The sequence below is a fragment of the Phalaenopsis equestris genome, unplaced genomic scaffold (genome assembly GCF_001263595.1).
Source record: "Phalaenopsis equestris unplaced genomic scaffold, ASM126359v1 Scaffold000129, whole genome shotgun sequence".
Lineage (NCBI taxonomy): Eukaryota > Viridiplantae > Streptophyta > Magnoliopsida > Asparagales > Orchidaceae > Phalaenopsis > Phalaenopsis equestris.
This window is the reverse complement of record NW_018164571.1, coordinates 334,404-350,637: the sequence shown is the minus strand read 5'-3', so window position 1 is coordinate 350,637 and position 16,234 is coordinate 334,404. Positions and strand designations below refer to the sequence as shown.

Sequence of the window (16,234 nt, the reverse complement as noted above, 5' to 3'; positions counted from 1 at the left end):
TGTTAAAAACTACTATTCTTATGTAGCGAATTGGTTAATGTAAGGGAATGAGATATATTAAATATTGTATGTGCCAAATAGGAGCAATTCTAATTCTCTAACCATATTCAGTGTTGTAGAAAATCATTAGCTAATCTTAGGTTTATTCCCTAAATCTGTGGCTAGATATTCAGTGTCGTAGAAAATCATTAGCTAATCTTAGATTTATTCCCTAAATCTGTGGCTAGGCTAGGATGATACTGGCTCTCACTCTAGAGCTCCCACTCCCCTTCCCTTGAAGGCTAACTCTTGGTTTAGTTCTTAAACATTAAGATCAAATTGGGGATTATTTTAGTCTGTCACTCTAAAAATCTCTAATAGTCTATCATCCTAGAAATCTTCAATTCCACACCCAATAAAGTATATTTTCCTATTTATTTGCACTTAATCCCATGAACAAAATACTCCTTCATGGACTTAAATGTGATTCTCACTCTGTTGTAGAACTCATACTCCATTTTCTGAATCATATGTTTAACAACATATTTTAGCAATTTAATTGGCCAGATTAAAAAGTAATTAAGGACGGAGTTGAAAAACCATCACAATTTATAATTAAAACTTCTTTTAGCATGCATCCCAATATCCTAAATATGAATCCTACTGATTGCAAAAGAAAAGCAAAAGGAAAATACAACATATCTTCTCATGTCATTATTTCCAAAAAAGAAGAAAGAGTAAGAGAAACACATCACAAAGCACGAAGAAAACACAACAAAAAACTTTATTAAATCAAAGAAAATCCACTATATAAGTGTTTACATATAAGTGTTTACAAAATGTTTACAAAATCATAAGACAATGAAGAACATAATACTTAGCTTTTTCTTCTAGAAAGAAAGATGAAAATCTCTCCCACAAAGTCTCCCGCTGATCCATGCAATGCTAGAACATTCCTTTACAGATTCTCTGAAAATCCCCTCACCATTCTCTCCAAAAAGATAGAAATCTACATTTCTACTCCTATTCTAAGATCTCTAAACATTCTCCACATTTTCTCACTCACACACACCACTTCTTTTGACTTAAAAAGCACTCTATTATAGTGTAGAGACGAATTTTCTAAGAGATGCCTCAAGTAACCTTCCAAAAAGCATCCCAATACATTGAATCTTCTAGAAATTTGACCAAAATCGCGTTCAAACCGTCTCGGGCACTGTCGGTGCTATTTTGGGCACTGTCAGCTCCATTTTGGTGTTGTTTTCTGCAATCTGGCGCTGTCGGCGCCCGGCGCAGCTCCACCATTTTGCTTCGTTTGGCTCCGTTTTAGCTCTATTTCGTCCCGTTTCAGTTGCATTGCGTTTCTAATAGATAGACCTAAAAAATAAGCATAAAACCTTAATTTAAAGTGTAATTTCATTCAAAAATGTGTGAGAAGTGTAAAAGAGAATAAGCATAGAAAGACATATAGAAATATGCCAGGACAGAATTTTCTTTCTTGCTCGTTTTTGCTTTAATTTACACCATTTTTGTTTCTTTTCTCCAAAACTACATTTCTTGTCCATGAAACCAAAAATATACAAAATACCTTCCTTTAAAATGTAAAATAATTAAAATTAATTAAAATTGAGCATAAAATATATATGAAAAAGTAGTCATTTTTAAGCGTATATCTCCATAGCTCTCACTTCTCCCTTGCCTTAGGGCTAAAAATGTCGCATTAGTTTCCAATCCTAAATTGGTAGAGATTTTAACTTCTAAATTTCTATAATTTGGTCTACTAAATATAATAGCACAACTTAAGAAAATTTTTTAACAACTTAAAGTTAAAATTAAAAGTATAAGAACATCTAGTAGTCAAGTCTAAGATTTCTGATTCTTTATTCATTTCAAGAAGAATTGTAATTTATCATATTAAAGTCACTTAGAATATCCATATGAAAAAGAACTTCATGAGAACTTTATTAGTAAGGATACTAATACTCAAATACAAGTTTAAAAAATGTGATAAAGCCTTCTTCCTCAAGTTATATCAAGTGAAGCTAATTTTTTATTAGGCATCTCCTCAAGCTTCTCCTCACATACTTTTCTTTTCTTTTTCTTTTTTTTTAGGATTATTTTTAATACTTTTTTTTCTTCTTTTTTTAGGTGAGGATTACTATATCTGGATAGCCTTTAATAATTTTGAACTTCACTATCCCCTTCTTAAAGTTAAAAACTTTTCACATTTCTTCACTTTATAAATTCATATTAGCTTTGAAGATTTTTTATAAAGCCTCATTCTTTTCTTCTTACATGAAACTCTAAGATTCTTAATACTTCAAAAATACAATTTCCTTTAATTTAAATAGAAATAGCATAGTCTTATTCTTTCGTACCAAATATCTTAACTCTAGAATCAACTTTCTTTATTGAAAACTTTTACTTAATTCTACTTTATATTTAGAAACACAAATTCAATTATCAAAAGTTAGCCTCTAATACCAAAGGTCATGTTAAATTAAAATTTTAAATTATAGCTAATTAAGAACAAATAAAATTTAGTTTCATTCTTTTAAAGAAATTTTTCTTCTTCCCAAACTTAAAATTTTAAATATTTTGCAATCAATTCGATAAAATGTAGCAGGAAGCGAAAGTAAAAGTTGAATCTACTAACTACTACAACATCCTATCAAATTCATATACATTAATAATCAGGAAAGAATGACTGCAAGAGAAAGTAAATCTAGCCTAAAACATGTATGCAATATTACTAAACTAAAAGAAAGTATACTTAGCTTTAAAATCTATTTTTCTTCCTACCCCCAAACTTAATTTTTAACATGTATAACATTTAGTGCAAAAAATATAAGTAGGAAGAAAAACAGTTTATAAATTTTATCTACCACAAATCTCTATAAAAAACATCTACAATTATTAATCAGGATAGAAAACATGTAGTAGAAAGTAAATCTAAACTAAACATGCCAGAATGAAATTAACTAAAGAAAAGTCTAACTAGCATAACATGTATCAGCATTGGAACATAAAAATGTTCTTCAAGTCTTATATATTATTGTATCATAAACATAAACACACACAATAAACGAGATCAATTATTCCTTTAACTCATCGCATCTCACTAACTTACTTCCAATTTCTAACGGAATCACTGCACAAATATATTGGGTACTTATAAATAATTTTATAGATTCAAATCCCAAAGATAAGATTATCCCTGATATATTAGTTCTCGAGCACCAACATCGGGCATCACCATATCCCAATAATTAAGCACCTCTAGCAGTTATAAAGATAGTGTGAATTCATCCACATGTTACTCATCAAATAAGTTAGCTACTCCTACCAAATGAAAACACGGTCAAAGAAAGGAAGCAACAAAATTAAGATGGAATTATCACTGATAAATTCATAATGTCTCTTCTACAACTCAAGTCCGGGTTAGACTCATGTTGTAGTGGACTCGTCAATCCAACTACAATATCAACTAAAATAAGAGAACATACAAGTCTAACCATAATAAGAAGTTAAGGAATCATCTCCCTCATGACACATACAAAGATCAAATCAAAGCACTAACAATCTAAACATCCACCAATTATCAATTAAAATGATCAATCCACACTAAAGAAAACACAATACAACACTAACAATTATGACTCTTAAGCATATTAAATCAAACCACACTGATAACTATGGGTCGCCTCCCATAAAGTGCTTGGTTTAACATTGCTAGCCTGACGAATGATTCCACATGGATCAAACTTCTAATTAAGTAATCCTTGATCAATTGCCCAATCTTTTCCAGATCCAAGGATTCCTACAAAGTCCTCGAATTTAATTTTTTCTTTCAGCTCTTCTTTTTCAGATTAATTCATATCCTTGTTCCTCATATTTCTTTCTAGATCCAATATTTTTTAGTGGTTTTCTCAATTTTCATATTAATATCATCCTCAAATTTTATAAGAAATGGACCTTTACAAGATACTTCATGATCTCCCAGATTTTACATCAGGTTCTCTCTAGATAATTCAGATTCTGAAAATTCTTCTAGGTTACTCTTGTCTTTCAATTCTCCCTCTTAGTACTGAGTAAATGCTATAGGTGGTCTTTATATATTTATCTTAGTTGAGGAAATATGTTTTTCTAATTCAGTAGGAATTTTTTTCATAGGTCTTTCACATTGGTTTTTTAATATCCTTATCCTCATTTCTAAACTCAAAGTTCTTTTAAAACATATCCTCAAATTCTCTTCTAAATATATATATTTTTAATATTAAATTGCTCATCATTCATCTCCTTAAGGTTATCTCAGGGTTACTGGGTAAAATCTTTGAGGGGTAATTGATAATTGGATTAATAATCTGCCCCAGCATTAAAATCTCATTCATTTTGTTTTTATACCACTGAATATGCCATCCAGTGACTTTGAATAACTCTTTGATAGGAGATCTTTTACTGATTTCATCATTCAATTTAGGTTCATCTTGTGATTGAGTCGAATATGAAGATATAGAGACTAGATATAAGGACTGGTGGTGTAGATGAATTCTCTATATAGGTAAGCCTTAAAATTGTATGAGGTATATTCATTTTAAGTACATGAGATTTTTCAACAGATGAAATTAAAATTTTACTATTTTTGGTAAAGTCCATCATTTTGCACCTCTCCTGAACATACATATAGTCTTCGTTAAACAACATTTTAGAGTCATCATGAAAGTCCATTTCAATCTCATCTGTTAACTTACTCTCAAAACTTTTCTGGATTTTTTTTTGAAATGGTCTTTACTTATATAATCAATTTCATCAATCCAAAAGCAATCACCATCTTTTCTCTCAGCTGGATTCTGGATACTTCATAGTCATTAACACATCCAAAGTGACTTCCGGGTCATTAATATTCATAGTCAACTTTTCTTTTTGCACATCTATCATAGCTTTTCCAGTAACAAGAAAAGGTCTCATCTAAATAATGTGATTTTCTTTATCTTCCTTCATATCTAATATAATAAAGTCCATAGGAAAGATAAATTTATCCACCTTAACAAGCACATCTTCTATAACCCCTTTTGGATAAATGATAGATTGATCAGCTCACTGAAGGGTTACAGAAGGGTTACAGTAATTGGCTAAGTGGGAGAAATATTGGCTCCTAAACTTCTAAATATGGATAGAGACATCATTTTAATGCTCGCTCCTAAATCACATAAAGCTTTTCCACATAATCTTTCTCCAATTGCATAAGGAATTGTAAAGCTATAAGGATCTTTAAGTTTTCGAGGAAGCTTTTTCTAAAGTATAGCGCTGCACTCCTCACTTAGTGCAACTGTCTCGTAATCCCAAAATTTTATTTTCTCATTTAATATCTCCTTCATGAACTTTGTATAACTTAGCATCTGTTCCAAAGCCTTAGCGAAAGGAATATTTATCGTTAACTTTTTAAGTACTTTCATGAACTTTGAAAATTGTTTATCCTACTCTTGATGTCTAAGTCTTTGAGGAAATGAAGGTGGTGGTCTTTCTAAATTCATTTTAGTTGGAGATATTAATTTTTCCAGACCCTTAGAAACATGTTCTTCAAGTCTTCTAGTTTCCTTTATTTCTCTCACAATTTCTTTCTCTTTTCTAACGGCATCCTCTATCTCTCTTCCACTTCTTAATTGGACAGCTTCTACCTATTCATTATTGTTCTCTTTATGGTTGATCTCAGTGTTAATACAAATTGTTCCTTGGGGTATATTGCTAAGTGAATTAGCAATTTTTCCCAGTTGATTCTTTATGTTTCTAATCACAACATTTGAAATTTGCAATACCACATCTTCTATAAACATCTTCTTATCCTCAAATTGTCGATCATTTTTAGAGTCCAATGAATATGAAGGTCTATAATTTGTGTTCCCATGTTTATTCCAACTTACATTAGGATTTGCATGATTATTTTTCCATTGTTGGTTTCCACGCCAAGTAATGTGATTCCAGTTAAAATTAGGATGGTTCTTCCAACCTGGGTTGTAAACGTTAGACTACGAGTTGCTTATGGTATTTAAAGTTTCATATGATAAATTAGAATCAATCATATGCCCTAATGAACTTTCCTCACTTATTGGAGTAAATTGAGGCAGGTTCATTTATTCTAAATTGGTCCAACTTCTTTGATATTACAACAACCTGAGATGCAAGAATTGCAATCACATATGTATAATGAACACTGACTACATTTTTAGGATTTACTCTTGTAGAGGGCCATTGAAATTGATTTGTAGTTATTTCTTCAATTAACACATACGCTTTATTAAATGGTTTTGACATTAATGATCCACCAGTGACATTGTTAATTGTAAACTTAAGGGATTCTAATAACCCATTGTAAGAAGTTTGAATGATTAATCAATCGGGCAGAGCATGGTGTGGGCATTTTATTAGGAGTTCTTTAAATCTTTCCCAAGCTTCGTATATTAATTCCCATTTATACTGACAAAATGAAATAACATCGTTTCTAAGTTTAATATTCCTTGAAGGTAGACAATACTTAGCTAGGAATTTTTGAGTTAACTCCTCCCAATTTTTAATTGAGTCTTGTGCTAATGAGTATCACTGCATTTTAGCCTTATCCCTTAGTGAGAAAGGAAAAATCCTTAGTCTAGCAGCATCGTCTGACATGCCATTATGACGAAATGTGGCAGAAAGTTCTAGAAAACTGGATAATTGTAAATAGGGATCCTCCGAAGAAGTTCCCCAAAACTTGTTGCTCTACTCCAGTTGGATAACATATGCTACTCCAGTTGGATAATATATGAATTTATTTCAAACGAGCCAGCTTCTACGGCAGAGGTTTGTATACTTGAATGAATTTCATCTGTCGTAGAATTTATATAATCCCTCAACAATTTATGATGATTTTCCAAGTTATTATTTTGAATGTTTTCCATTTTTGTTTCTAGTTCTTCAAGGTCTTTCTATTTTTTGATTTTTTTCTCTTTTTTTAAACTCGGGATCATAAGACACAAGTACTGCAGATCCTTTATTTCATAAACGCAACACAACAAACAATACATTAATAATTGAACAAATAAAACAAAAGATATATTCAATACAACAAAATTATTTCACAATCACCTTATTTTTTACACAAATAGTTTTTTCACAACACTTTTTCATACAAAAAAAATTTTTCACACAAAAATATTTTTTACGACACTACAATTTTCCAAGTCTAGGCCTAATTACTTCAACTAAAATTCTCCTAAAGTTCTTACCGAAGCTTCCCCGGCAACGACGCCAAAAAATTGATGAGCGCCTAGCGTGTGTTGTTTTTGTGCATGTTTTATGTCAATTAAATTCCCCTGAGACGGTGCCAAAAACTTGACCCGAGTCGTAATTACGTAGTAATTTAGCTTTTAAAAGACGGTAAAAAACTTGACCCAATTTATATTTAAGGGCTAATATGCAAAATTGAAATGTTATAAAATATAGAAAATAGTTCACACACTATGCGTTATACGCAAATGCACGTATTACTTCAAGTAATATAAGACTTTCCGATTAAGCCCCGAATATCGATCCCACGAGGAAGCGAGGAAAGATGTCCTGAGACAAATTTTAGTATACTGCTATTAGTCCTTAGTTTGGAATGTCCATTAAAATAGTGTTTTATCTAGCAACTACTCCTAAATGGGAATGTTAAATGTAAGGATAGTAAATATTTGTAAATGTAAATATTAATTCTAAAGATAACCCTTTTTGGATGAGTTGGTTTGGAGAAATTTAAGATGTTAAAAACTATTATTCTTATGTAGTGAATTGGATAATGTAATTGGATAATATAAAGAAATTAGATACATTAAATATTATATGTGCCAAATAGGAGCAATTTTAATTTTCTATCCTGATTCAGTGTTGTAGAATCATTGGCTAATCTTAGGTTTAGTCCCTAAATCCGTGGCCAGGCTAGGAGGATACTGGCACCGCTGGTTCCCACTTTAGATCTCCCTTTTTCCTTGAAGGCTAACTCTTGCTTTAGTTTTTAAATAGTAAGATCAAATTGGGGATTTTTAATCTATCGCACTAACAATCTCCAATTATACACCCAACAAAGTATATTTCCCTATTTATTTGCACTTAATCCCATGAAAGAAATACTCCTTCATGGACTTAAATGTGATTCTCATTCTATTATAGAACTCATACTCCATTTCCTGGATCATATTTTTCACAACATATTTTAACAATTCAATTGGCAGATCAAAAAGTAAATTAAGAGCGGAGTTGAAAAACTATCACAATTTATAATTAAAACTTCCTCTATCATGCATCTCAATATCTTAAACATGAATCCTACTCATTGCAAAATAAAAATAAAAAGAAATTAACGACATAATCTTCTCATGCCATTATTTAAAGAAGAAAGAGTAAGAGAAACACATCACAAAGCACGAGGAAAACAAAACAAAAAATTTCATTGAATCAAATCAAACCCACTAGATAAGTGTTTACAAAATTATAAGACAATGAAGAACACAATACTTAGCTTTTTCTCCTTGAAATAAAGATGAAAATCTCTCCAACAAAGTCTCCCGCTGATCCATGCAATGCTTGAACATTCCCTTGCATATTCTCTCAAAAATCCCCTCACCATTCTCTCCAAAATAGTTGAAACATTTCTACTCCTATTCTAAGATCTCTAAACATTCTCAACATTTTCTCACTCACACATACCACTTTTTCTGACATAAATGCACTCTATTATAGTGTAGGGACGAATTTCCTAAGAGATGCCTCAAGCAACCTTCCAAAAAGCGTCCAAATACATTGAATCTTCTAAAAATTCGCCGAGGATTGCGTCCAAACCGTCTCGGGTGCTGTTGGTGTCATTTTGGCGTCATGTTCTGCACTCTGGCACTGTCGGCGCTCACCCTACACAGCTCCATCATTTTGCTTCATTTGGCTTGGTTTTAACTCTGTTTCGTCTCGTTTTAGTTGCATTTCATTCATAACAGATAAACCTACAAAATAAGCATAAAAAAACCTTCCTTTAAAGTGTAATTTCATTCAAAAATGTGTGAGAAGTGTAGTAGAGATTAAGCATAGAAAGACATCGAAATGTGATAGGATATAATTTTCTTTCTTGCTCGTTTTTGCTTAAATTTGCATCGTTTTTGCTTCTTTCTCTCCAAAACTCCATTTATTGTCTCTGAAACTAAAAATATACAAAATACCTTCCTTTAAAGTGTAATATCATTAAAAATTATTAAAATTGATCATAAAATATATATGAAAAAGTAGTCATTTTTTAGGCGTATCAGGGATCCTATTAAATCATTGTAAAAAGTCTTTATAATTAACCAATCGGGCAGAACATGATATGGACACTTCTTAAGTAGTTCCTTAAATATCTCACATGCCTCATAAATCGACTCACCTTCTAATTGGAAATATGAAGTAATATCATTATTTATTTTCGTAGTTCTTTAAGGTGGAAAATACCTAGCTTGAAATTATTGGGCTAAGTTACCCCAAGTTATAATGGATCCAGATGCTAATAAGTTCAACCAAAATTTAGCTTTATCCCTCAACGAAAAAAACTTTAATTCTAACTACGTCATTTGACACACTATTATAATGAAATGTAGTAAAAAGTTCTAAAAAACTTTCTAAGTGTAAATTTTAATTCTCAGATGGGGTTCCTCCAAATTAGTTATTTTACAACATTTGAATAATAGCAGTTCAATTTAAATGTGTTAGCTTCCACTGCAAGATTTTGAATACTTAAGCGATTTTCATCTGTCTTAGGATTAGCGTAATCTCTTAATGGTGTATGCACATTATGAGAATCATTAAGTGATATTTAGTTATCTGAATTGTTTTGTTGAAGGTTCGCCATTTCATCTACAATATCATGAAGTCTTTTTTGTTTTCCAATTTTTCTAATAGTCCTCTCTAGTTCTGAATCATAGAGTACAAGTTTTATAGGTCTTGCACTACAACTAGTAAGTTTATCACAAAATCACACTAAAAAAACACATAAAAATATTTTATAATTTTTTTTTTCAAACAAACAAATACTTACAGAATAAAACTACAATACGATTTTACAAATCTAAGTCTAATTGATTCGACTTAAATTCTCCTAAATAAACTACATTGTCGCCTCCTTGGTTCAAATGCACATGCACTTTGGGGTTTCACATAAGTATACATATCGCATTAGTAACATTGGATTACTAAGTCCGGAATATGTATCTCACAGGGAGCGAGGGGTGAATTTATAAGGACAAGGTATAATATATTAAAACTAGTTCTTAGATTGTAACTTAGATTAGGTTGAAGATCTACAAACTAATATTACAAAGTTGCGATCAATTGTAAATGCTAAATCCTATAAATTACTTGAATTGGTGATTAAAAAGATGTAAAACAACCTCCCATGCAATGATATAAGTAGTTTGTAGGAACTGAAAACTTTGAATTGAAATTGTGGCTGGTGACAAATATGAATAATTCTCTTTTTTACCTTCTCCTGAGTGCATAAAAAAGTTTAGTTAAAGTGGTTTTAATTATTTAAACCTTAATTTGTGCTCATCAAAGTTTATTTTCTTATCTATTTGCATTGCTATATGGACTAATTTTTCTTTCACCCACTAGTTCAATGTGAATACCCTAATCATTTCTCCATACTTCTCGCGAATCATTATGAATCACATGTTTTAACTAATCACTTGGCCATAATAAAAAATAAATTAAGCATGAAAGAGTATTCATTACATTAAAGATTTAAAACCAATTCTAAAAGCATTATTTGTTCCTACACCACCTACATATTAGTCACAGGAGAAAGGTGAGAAGGAACTTCTCATAATGCATAAAAGAAACAATACAAGTCATCCTTTTAAACAAGGGAGATCCACTAGAATTGTGTTGACAAACAATACAAAATGAAGTATAATAAAATACTTAGCTTTTCCTCTGTAAAAGTGATGCATACTCCTTGACAAAGGATCTACAAATACCTCCTGCAATGTTGAGTTCTTCCCTTACAAACAACACAATTTCCTCACCAACTCTCAACACAAATAAAAAAAGATACTAGCTTACTACAGCAAAATTCCTACCCTATACTTCACAAGAACTTCTCCCCAGCATTCTAAGGAGTTTAGCCCTTTCAAAGTCACCAAAAATGATCCATGGAACCTCCTTTATGCACCAAATAACTCAACGAATCATGTGGAGAAAACTATAAAAACTGCCCCAAGCAGTTTTGATGCCTAGGTGCTAAGCTCTTAATCTGGTTGGCTGGGTTCTGGCGCCTAGGCGCCCAAGTAGGTGGCGCTAAGACACTCAAGTAGGTGGTGCCAAAGCACTCTGGTGCAGAACCTTAGCTACCAAAGTTTGGCGCTTAGGCACCAACCACTTGGTCTTCCCTTAGCTCCATGTTACCTCCGCTTTGCTCCGTATCTTCTCCACTCCAGTCCATTTCGACTACCAGTTGTAACTGCAAGAAAAACACTAAAATTCTCTTCTTTAAAGGGAAATTTCTTCCATAAACAAGTGCAAAAATGAAAGAAAATTAGTCATGCTTTAAGCCATAGTAGAAGCCATATCAGAAAGGATATGAATAGCCTCTCTCTTGTTTCAAAGACAAGTAAAAAGTACCAAGATGTAAGCCCACATGAAAACACCTTCTAGTAGTTTTGGATCTGAACTTGAGCTTTGACAAGCTCCGATTAAAAATCTAAGGAAACAATCTCTTAGTAACTTCTTTTTTTTATGAATCCCAGAAATGTGAGAAGAGTCCTTCATGATTCTTCAATTCATGATGAATTGCTCCACAATCACCTTAGTAAGCTCATTGATGGTATGAAAGCCTTCTCCTAGGATTACAACTAGAAGAGTAAGATTACAACTTTGTCAATATAAATTGTACAAAAAACTTTAAGGGCCTGGAGAAAGTCTCCATATTATAACTACGACAGTCGTACGTAGTTGTCATCGTAAGATATCACCAGATCTTCCAAACAACATTATTTGTTATGCGGTTTCATTACATTGTAAAGTTTGCAGATGAAGGTGAGCAAGAGCAACTGGTTGTGGTCGACGGCAGCCGACAGACGATGGTTAACGGTGGTGGGTAGCTATGGAGTCCGAAAGTTATTTTCGGGTTTTCAGTTCACAACAACTCTAGAATTTCTCATTCTTCTCCCCCTTCAAGTGAAGAGAGTGTTCTACTTATATGCTGTAAGGAATATTTATATTTTGGTCTTTTTGCTAGTAACTTCTTCAACCTCCTTATCGAACGACTCCTATTGAGCTCTTTCGATCATAGAAGATCTCTTAAAAATTTGAAAGCCTCAAGGACCTCAGAATTAAGGGAGTATATACTAGTTGGATTCCTCTCATCAACAGAGTCGATTTGAATAAATATATTAAATTTAGAGTTCATTTTACCATCCAATTGATGATGTGATACCTCTAAAAGTATTTTAATTTATTGATCTTAACTTGATTGAACTCGAATTGGATCAATATTGGTATCATTGGATTTATCTTGTTAAGATGGTCAGTTCGACTATAAACTTGTTGAAATTGCAGAAGTTCTGATGATCTTGAATTTGAACCTGAAATATTTTGTTTATATATTTCTCCACATTCGTGTTAGAAAACCAAAATTTGTTAATGAGGCAATAAAAATAAAATCATATTTTTTGATAATTTGCTATCTATTTAGGTTCTCCCTAATAGAGCAGAGAACAGAAACACCATGGATCAGAGAATACTTAACCCTCTAAACATTTTAACAGGGCCATAGAAAGCCATTGTTGCAACAAAGTCAACTTCTTTAGTAATGGCAGCGCTGAGTTTGTCTTTGGACCGTTAAATCCAGTATTTGAACATGAGGGGAAGCGGGCATGGATTATCCCACTTGATGGCTACACAGCTGATAGAAATATGGCGACCAATAAATTTGGTGATGGAAGCGCTTTTCCTTCGGAAGTGTTTGGCATCTACGAGCAGCTTTTGCAGGACAACTACGTCGACATTAAATGGCAGAAAGGTGACGTTTTGCTTCTCGATAACTACGTCGTGCAGCATGCAAGAAGGCCGGGGAAGCCTCCACGACGAGTGCTTGCGTCTATGTGCGTATGATTTTTGTACCGTTCTTGTCTGAATAAATCAAAGGCTTAAAAGTAAATCGCCACTGATAATGTATGAATAATCTTGGTAACAGTTATTTTCTTATTGGTGGAGAGACATGATGAAGCAAGCAATTCCATCAAAATTTGTTTTTGCCCCACTTGCTGCTGGAAAAAATATGTCCGGTGTCTGGACATTAAATTACGTCTGGACACAAAATCTTATATTTACTTGAACCGAAAGATGAAATCATTGTTTTATTACATTTAAGATTATACGTGATTAGAGAAATTTTATTTTTGGGCAACTTTTGTTCAAGAAAACACTTGTGTATTGTATTAATACTAAGAGAAAGTAAGAATGAACAACCTTTAGAAAGTGAAACCATTGTTATACGTTGTTCCGGGTTGCGTTTCATTAGAGATATTGTGGTCTTTTTGCCATAGTTGAACTTATTTATAGATGTGTATGACTGAAACTCTTAAGGAAAGTCTTATATTTAGTAGAAACGAAAGGTGAAATCATTATTTCATGTTATATAAGGTTAGCTTTTTCAGAGAAATTTTGAGTTTAGCCAAATCATGCTTAATTTTGCACCTGTGTATTGTCCCCATTTTTACGAGAAAGTTAGAATTAACAAACCTAAATGGGGTTAATAAGGGTTTACGCTATTGTAGGTTACAGTTATTTAAAATTGTTGTGATATTTTTACAATATTTTTACTTAATTATATATTTGTAATCTTTAAAATATTTTTTAAGAAGATTTTTTATCCAGTCATGAGGTGACAAAAATAGCTGTGTTCTAAAGTCTTTATAGAAAACTCCTACATTTACCAAGTCAGATAGCTGAGATAATTTTTTATTATGTTTAATGTAGAGTTTTTAAGAATAAAGTTGAGTTTACTTTGCATGTAGTGTTGAATATCATATGTGCAAAATATGCAGGTATGCCAAGGTATGCCAGAATGATGTAATTCATTTTTATGGTAAACATTATGTAGACAAACTGTTTGCTACTAATGTTCACAATGAAAATGAGGCTTATGATTTGTATTGTAGTCATGCACACGACACGGGATTTAATGTGAGGAAGGACCATGTCAGTTATTAGCCAAATTCCAGAAATATAAAATAAAAAGACTCTACCAAGATTAGACATGTGGTGGACCTTTATGGCAATTGGAAAATAAAAAATTTCTTAGAAAGTCATAATCATCCATTAGCAAAGTCAAGTGATCAACACTAGTTATGGTCTAGACGGGCCATCTGTAAAGATAAAGGAGTTTTGATGTCTATGACAGAAGCATGAATTAGAGCTACTAATGCATTCAACAATCTTGCTACAATAGTAGGCGGTGTAGAAAGAATAGGATCTATTAAAAGTGGTTCATTTAATTTCATCCAAAAGGATCCAAGGGAAAGGATTGACAACTGTAATAATAATTCTCTTATGCAACTATTCACAAAGAGACAAAATGATGATACCATGTTTAGTTGGGATATCCAAATTGATGAATTTAGAATGCTAAAGAGTTTTTTTTTTGGAGTGATGGCAGGGCAAGAGTTGATTACAATTTTTTGGGGAGTGTGATAATTTTTGACACAAGTTATCATTTTAACAAGTATAATTTAGTGCGTGCTCCTTTTGTTGGAGTTAACCATAATTGACAAAACATCCTATTCAAAATAGTTTTTTTATCAGATGAGACAATTGAATCATTTAAATCGTTATTTAGAGCATTTCTCCATAAAATGGGTGACAAAAATCATTTAAGAATATTCACTGATCAAGATCAAATAATGATAAGAGCCATAAAAAAAGAATTGCCTCGAAATCCTTACAGACTACCCTAGTGACATATATCTTAGAGAAAATACTTTCAAAAGTACACTGTTTCAATAGTAATAAGTTAATTTAGAATCTATTTTATAACTGTTTAAGTTCATGCAATTTAGAAGAGAAGTTTGAATAAGTATGGGTGGAAATGCTGAAAAAAGGGAATCTTCATGATCATGAATGGTTAGACTAGCTATATAAAATTAGGCAAAAACATTCAATAAAATTTTATTATGCATGGGAATTTTATTGACACGGCGGAGTGTGTCTACGAATAATGTATGTCATGGTATCTCTAAGCCTACTAGTTTCATTACTTACTATTTTTTGGGGATGGAAAAAATCAAGTCTTTGTGGAGATGAAATAAACAAGATGAGGATTTTAAAAGTAGTCAGTTTGCAATCACGTTAGTTGTTAAATGTAGTCTCTTGTTGGAGTAAGCAACTGCACTTTATTCAAGAAAAAATTGTACTTATTCTTTGAAGAGGAATTTCTACATAGTGTCTGTGGTCTATCTGTAATAGTTTGTGATGATAATCCCATAAAGTATTATATAAGAGATGTGTACAAAAGCATGCTTAATTTTCTTTATACTTTGCACATTTTTATGAATGAAATTGCACTTTAAAGAATGTTTTTTTTAATGTTTTTCTTATAGGTACAACAAGTAGTAGAAGTGGAAAGATGTGGAGAAGAAATTGTGCGAAGCAGATCTGATATAAAGCATTTGGAACTCAAGAGGCTGACACTAAGGCACTTATACCAATAAGAAACTTAAAAAAGGAGCATCCAAAACTTGGATTGCTAATTTTGATAAAAACACGTTTGATATAAGATTAATTTATGTCCATTGTATTAGAGTTATGATCCAAGAAAATATAACAAAAATAAAGGAGAAGTATCACATTCTATGTTGTTCTTCAAGTGCTAAGTAAGATATCTACATTGTTGATAGCTTCAGTTGTTTGAAAGTTCTACAAGGTAAGAGTTGTTCTTCAACTAGGTTTATATTTCAAAACCACATAAATAATCATACCAGATAAGCATGGGGGCACAAGTAAATGAAGTAGCCGAGTAGCATATGTTTGAGACATTGAAGATGTTGTCCGAAGATGTTTACTCAATATTGTGTGAGAATTTACTGACAGCGACTTTATATATGCTTAAAAATATAAGTGTTTAATACTGCTCCTAAAAGATTTAATTCCTCAGCAACGGCACCAAAAACTTAATAACGGTTATAGATTCGATAAAGATGTATATATATATATATATATATATATA

General features: G+C 32.0%; 1 protein-coding gene across 1 annotated transcript in view; it reads left to right on the top strand.

Annotated features, from left to right (window-relative positions):
- Positions 1-13,122, top strand: part of LOC110021278 (clavaminate synthase-like protein At3g21360) — a 42,072-nt gene extending 28,950 nt beyond the window's left edge. Inside the window, exon 2 of the mRNA XM_020719715.1 lies at positions 12,777-13,122. Coding sequence (XP_020575374.1) covers positions 12,777-13,122 — 346 coding nt within the window. The remainder of the gene's footprint in view (positions 1-12,776) is intronic.
- The last annotated feature ends 3,112 nt before the right edge of the window (positions 13,123-16,234 follow it).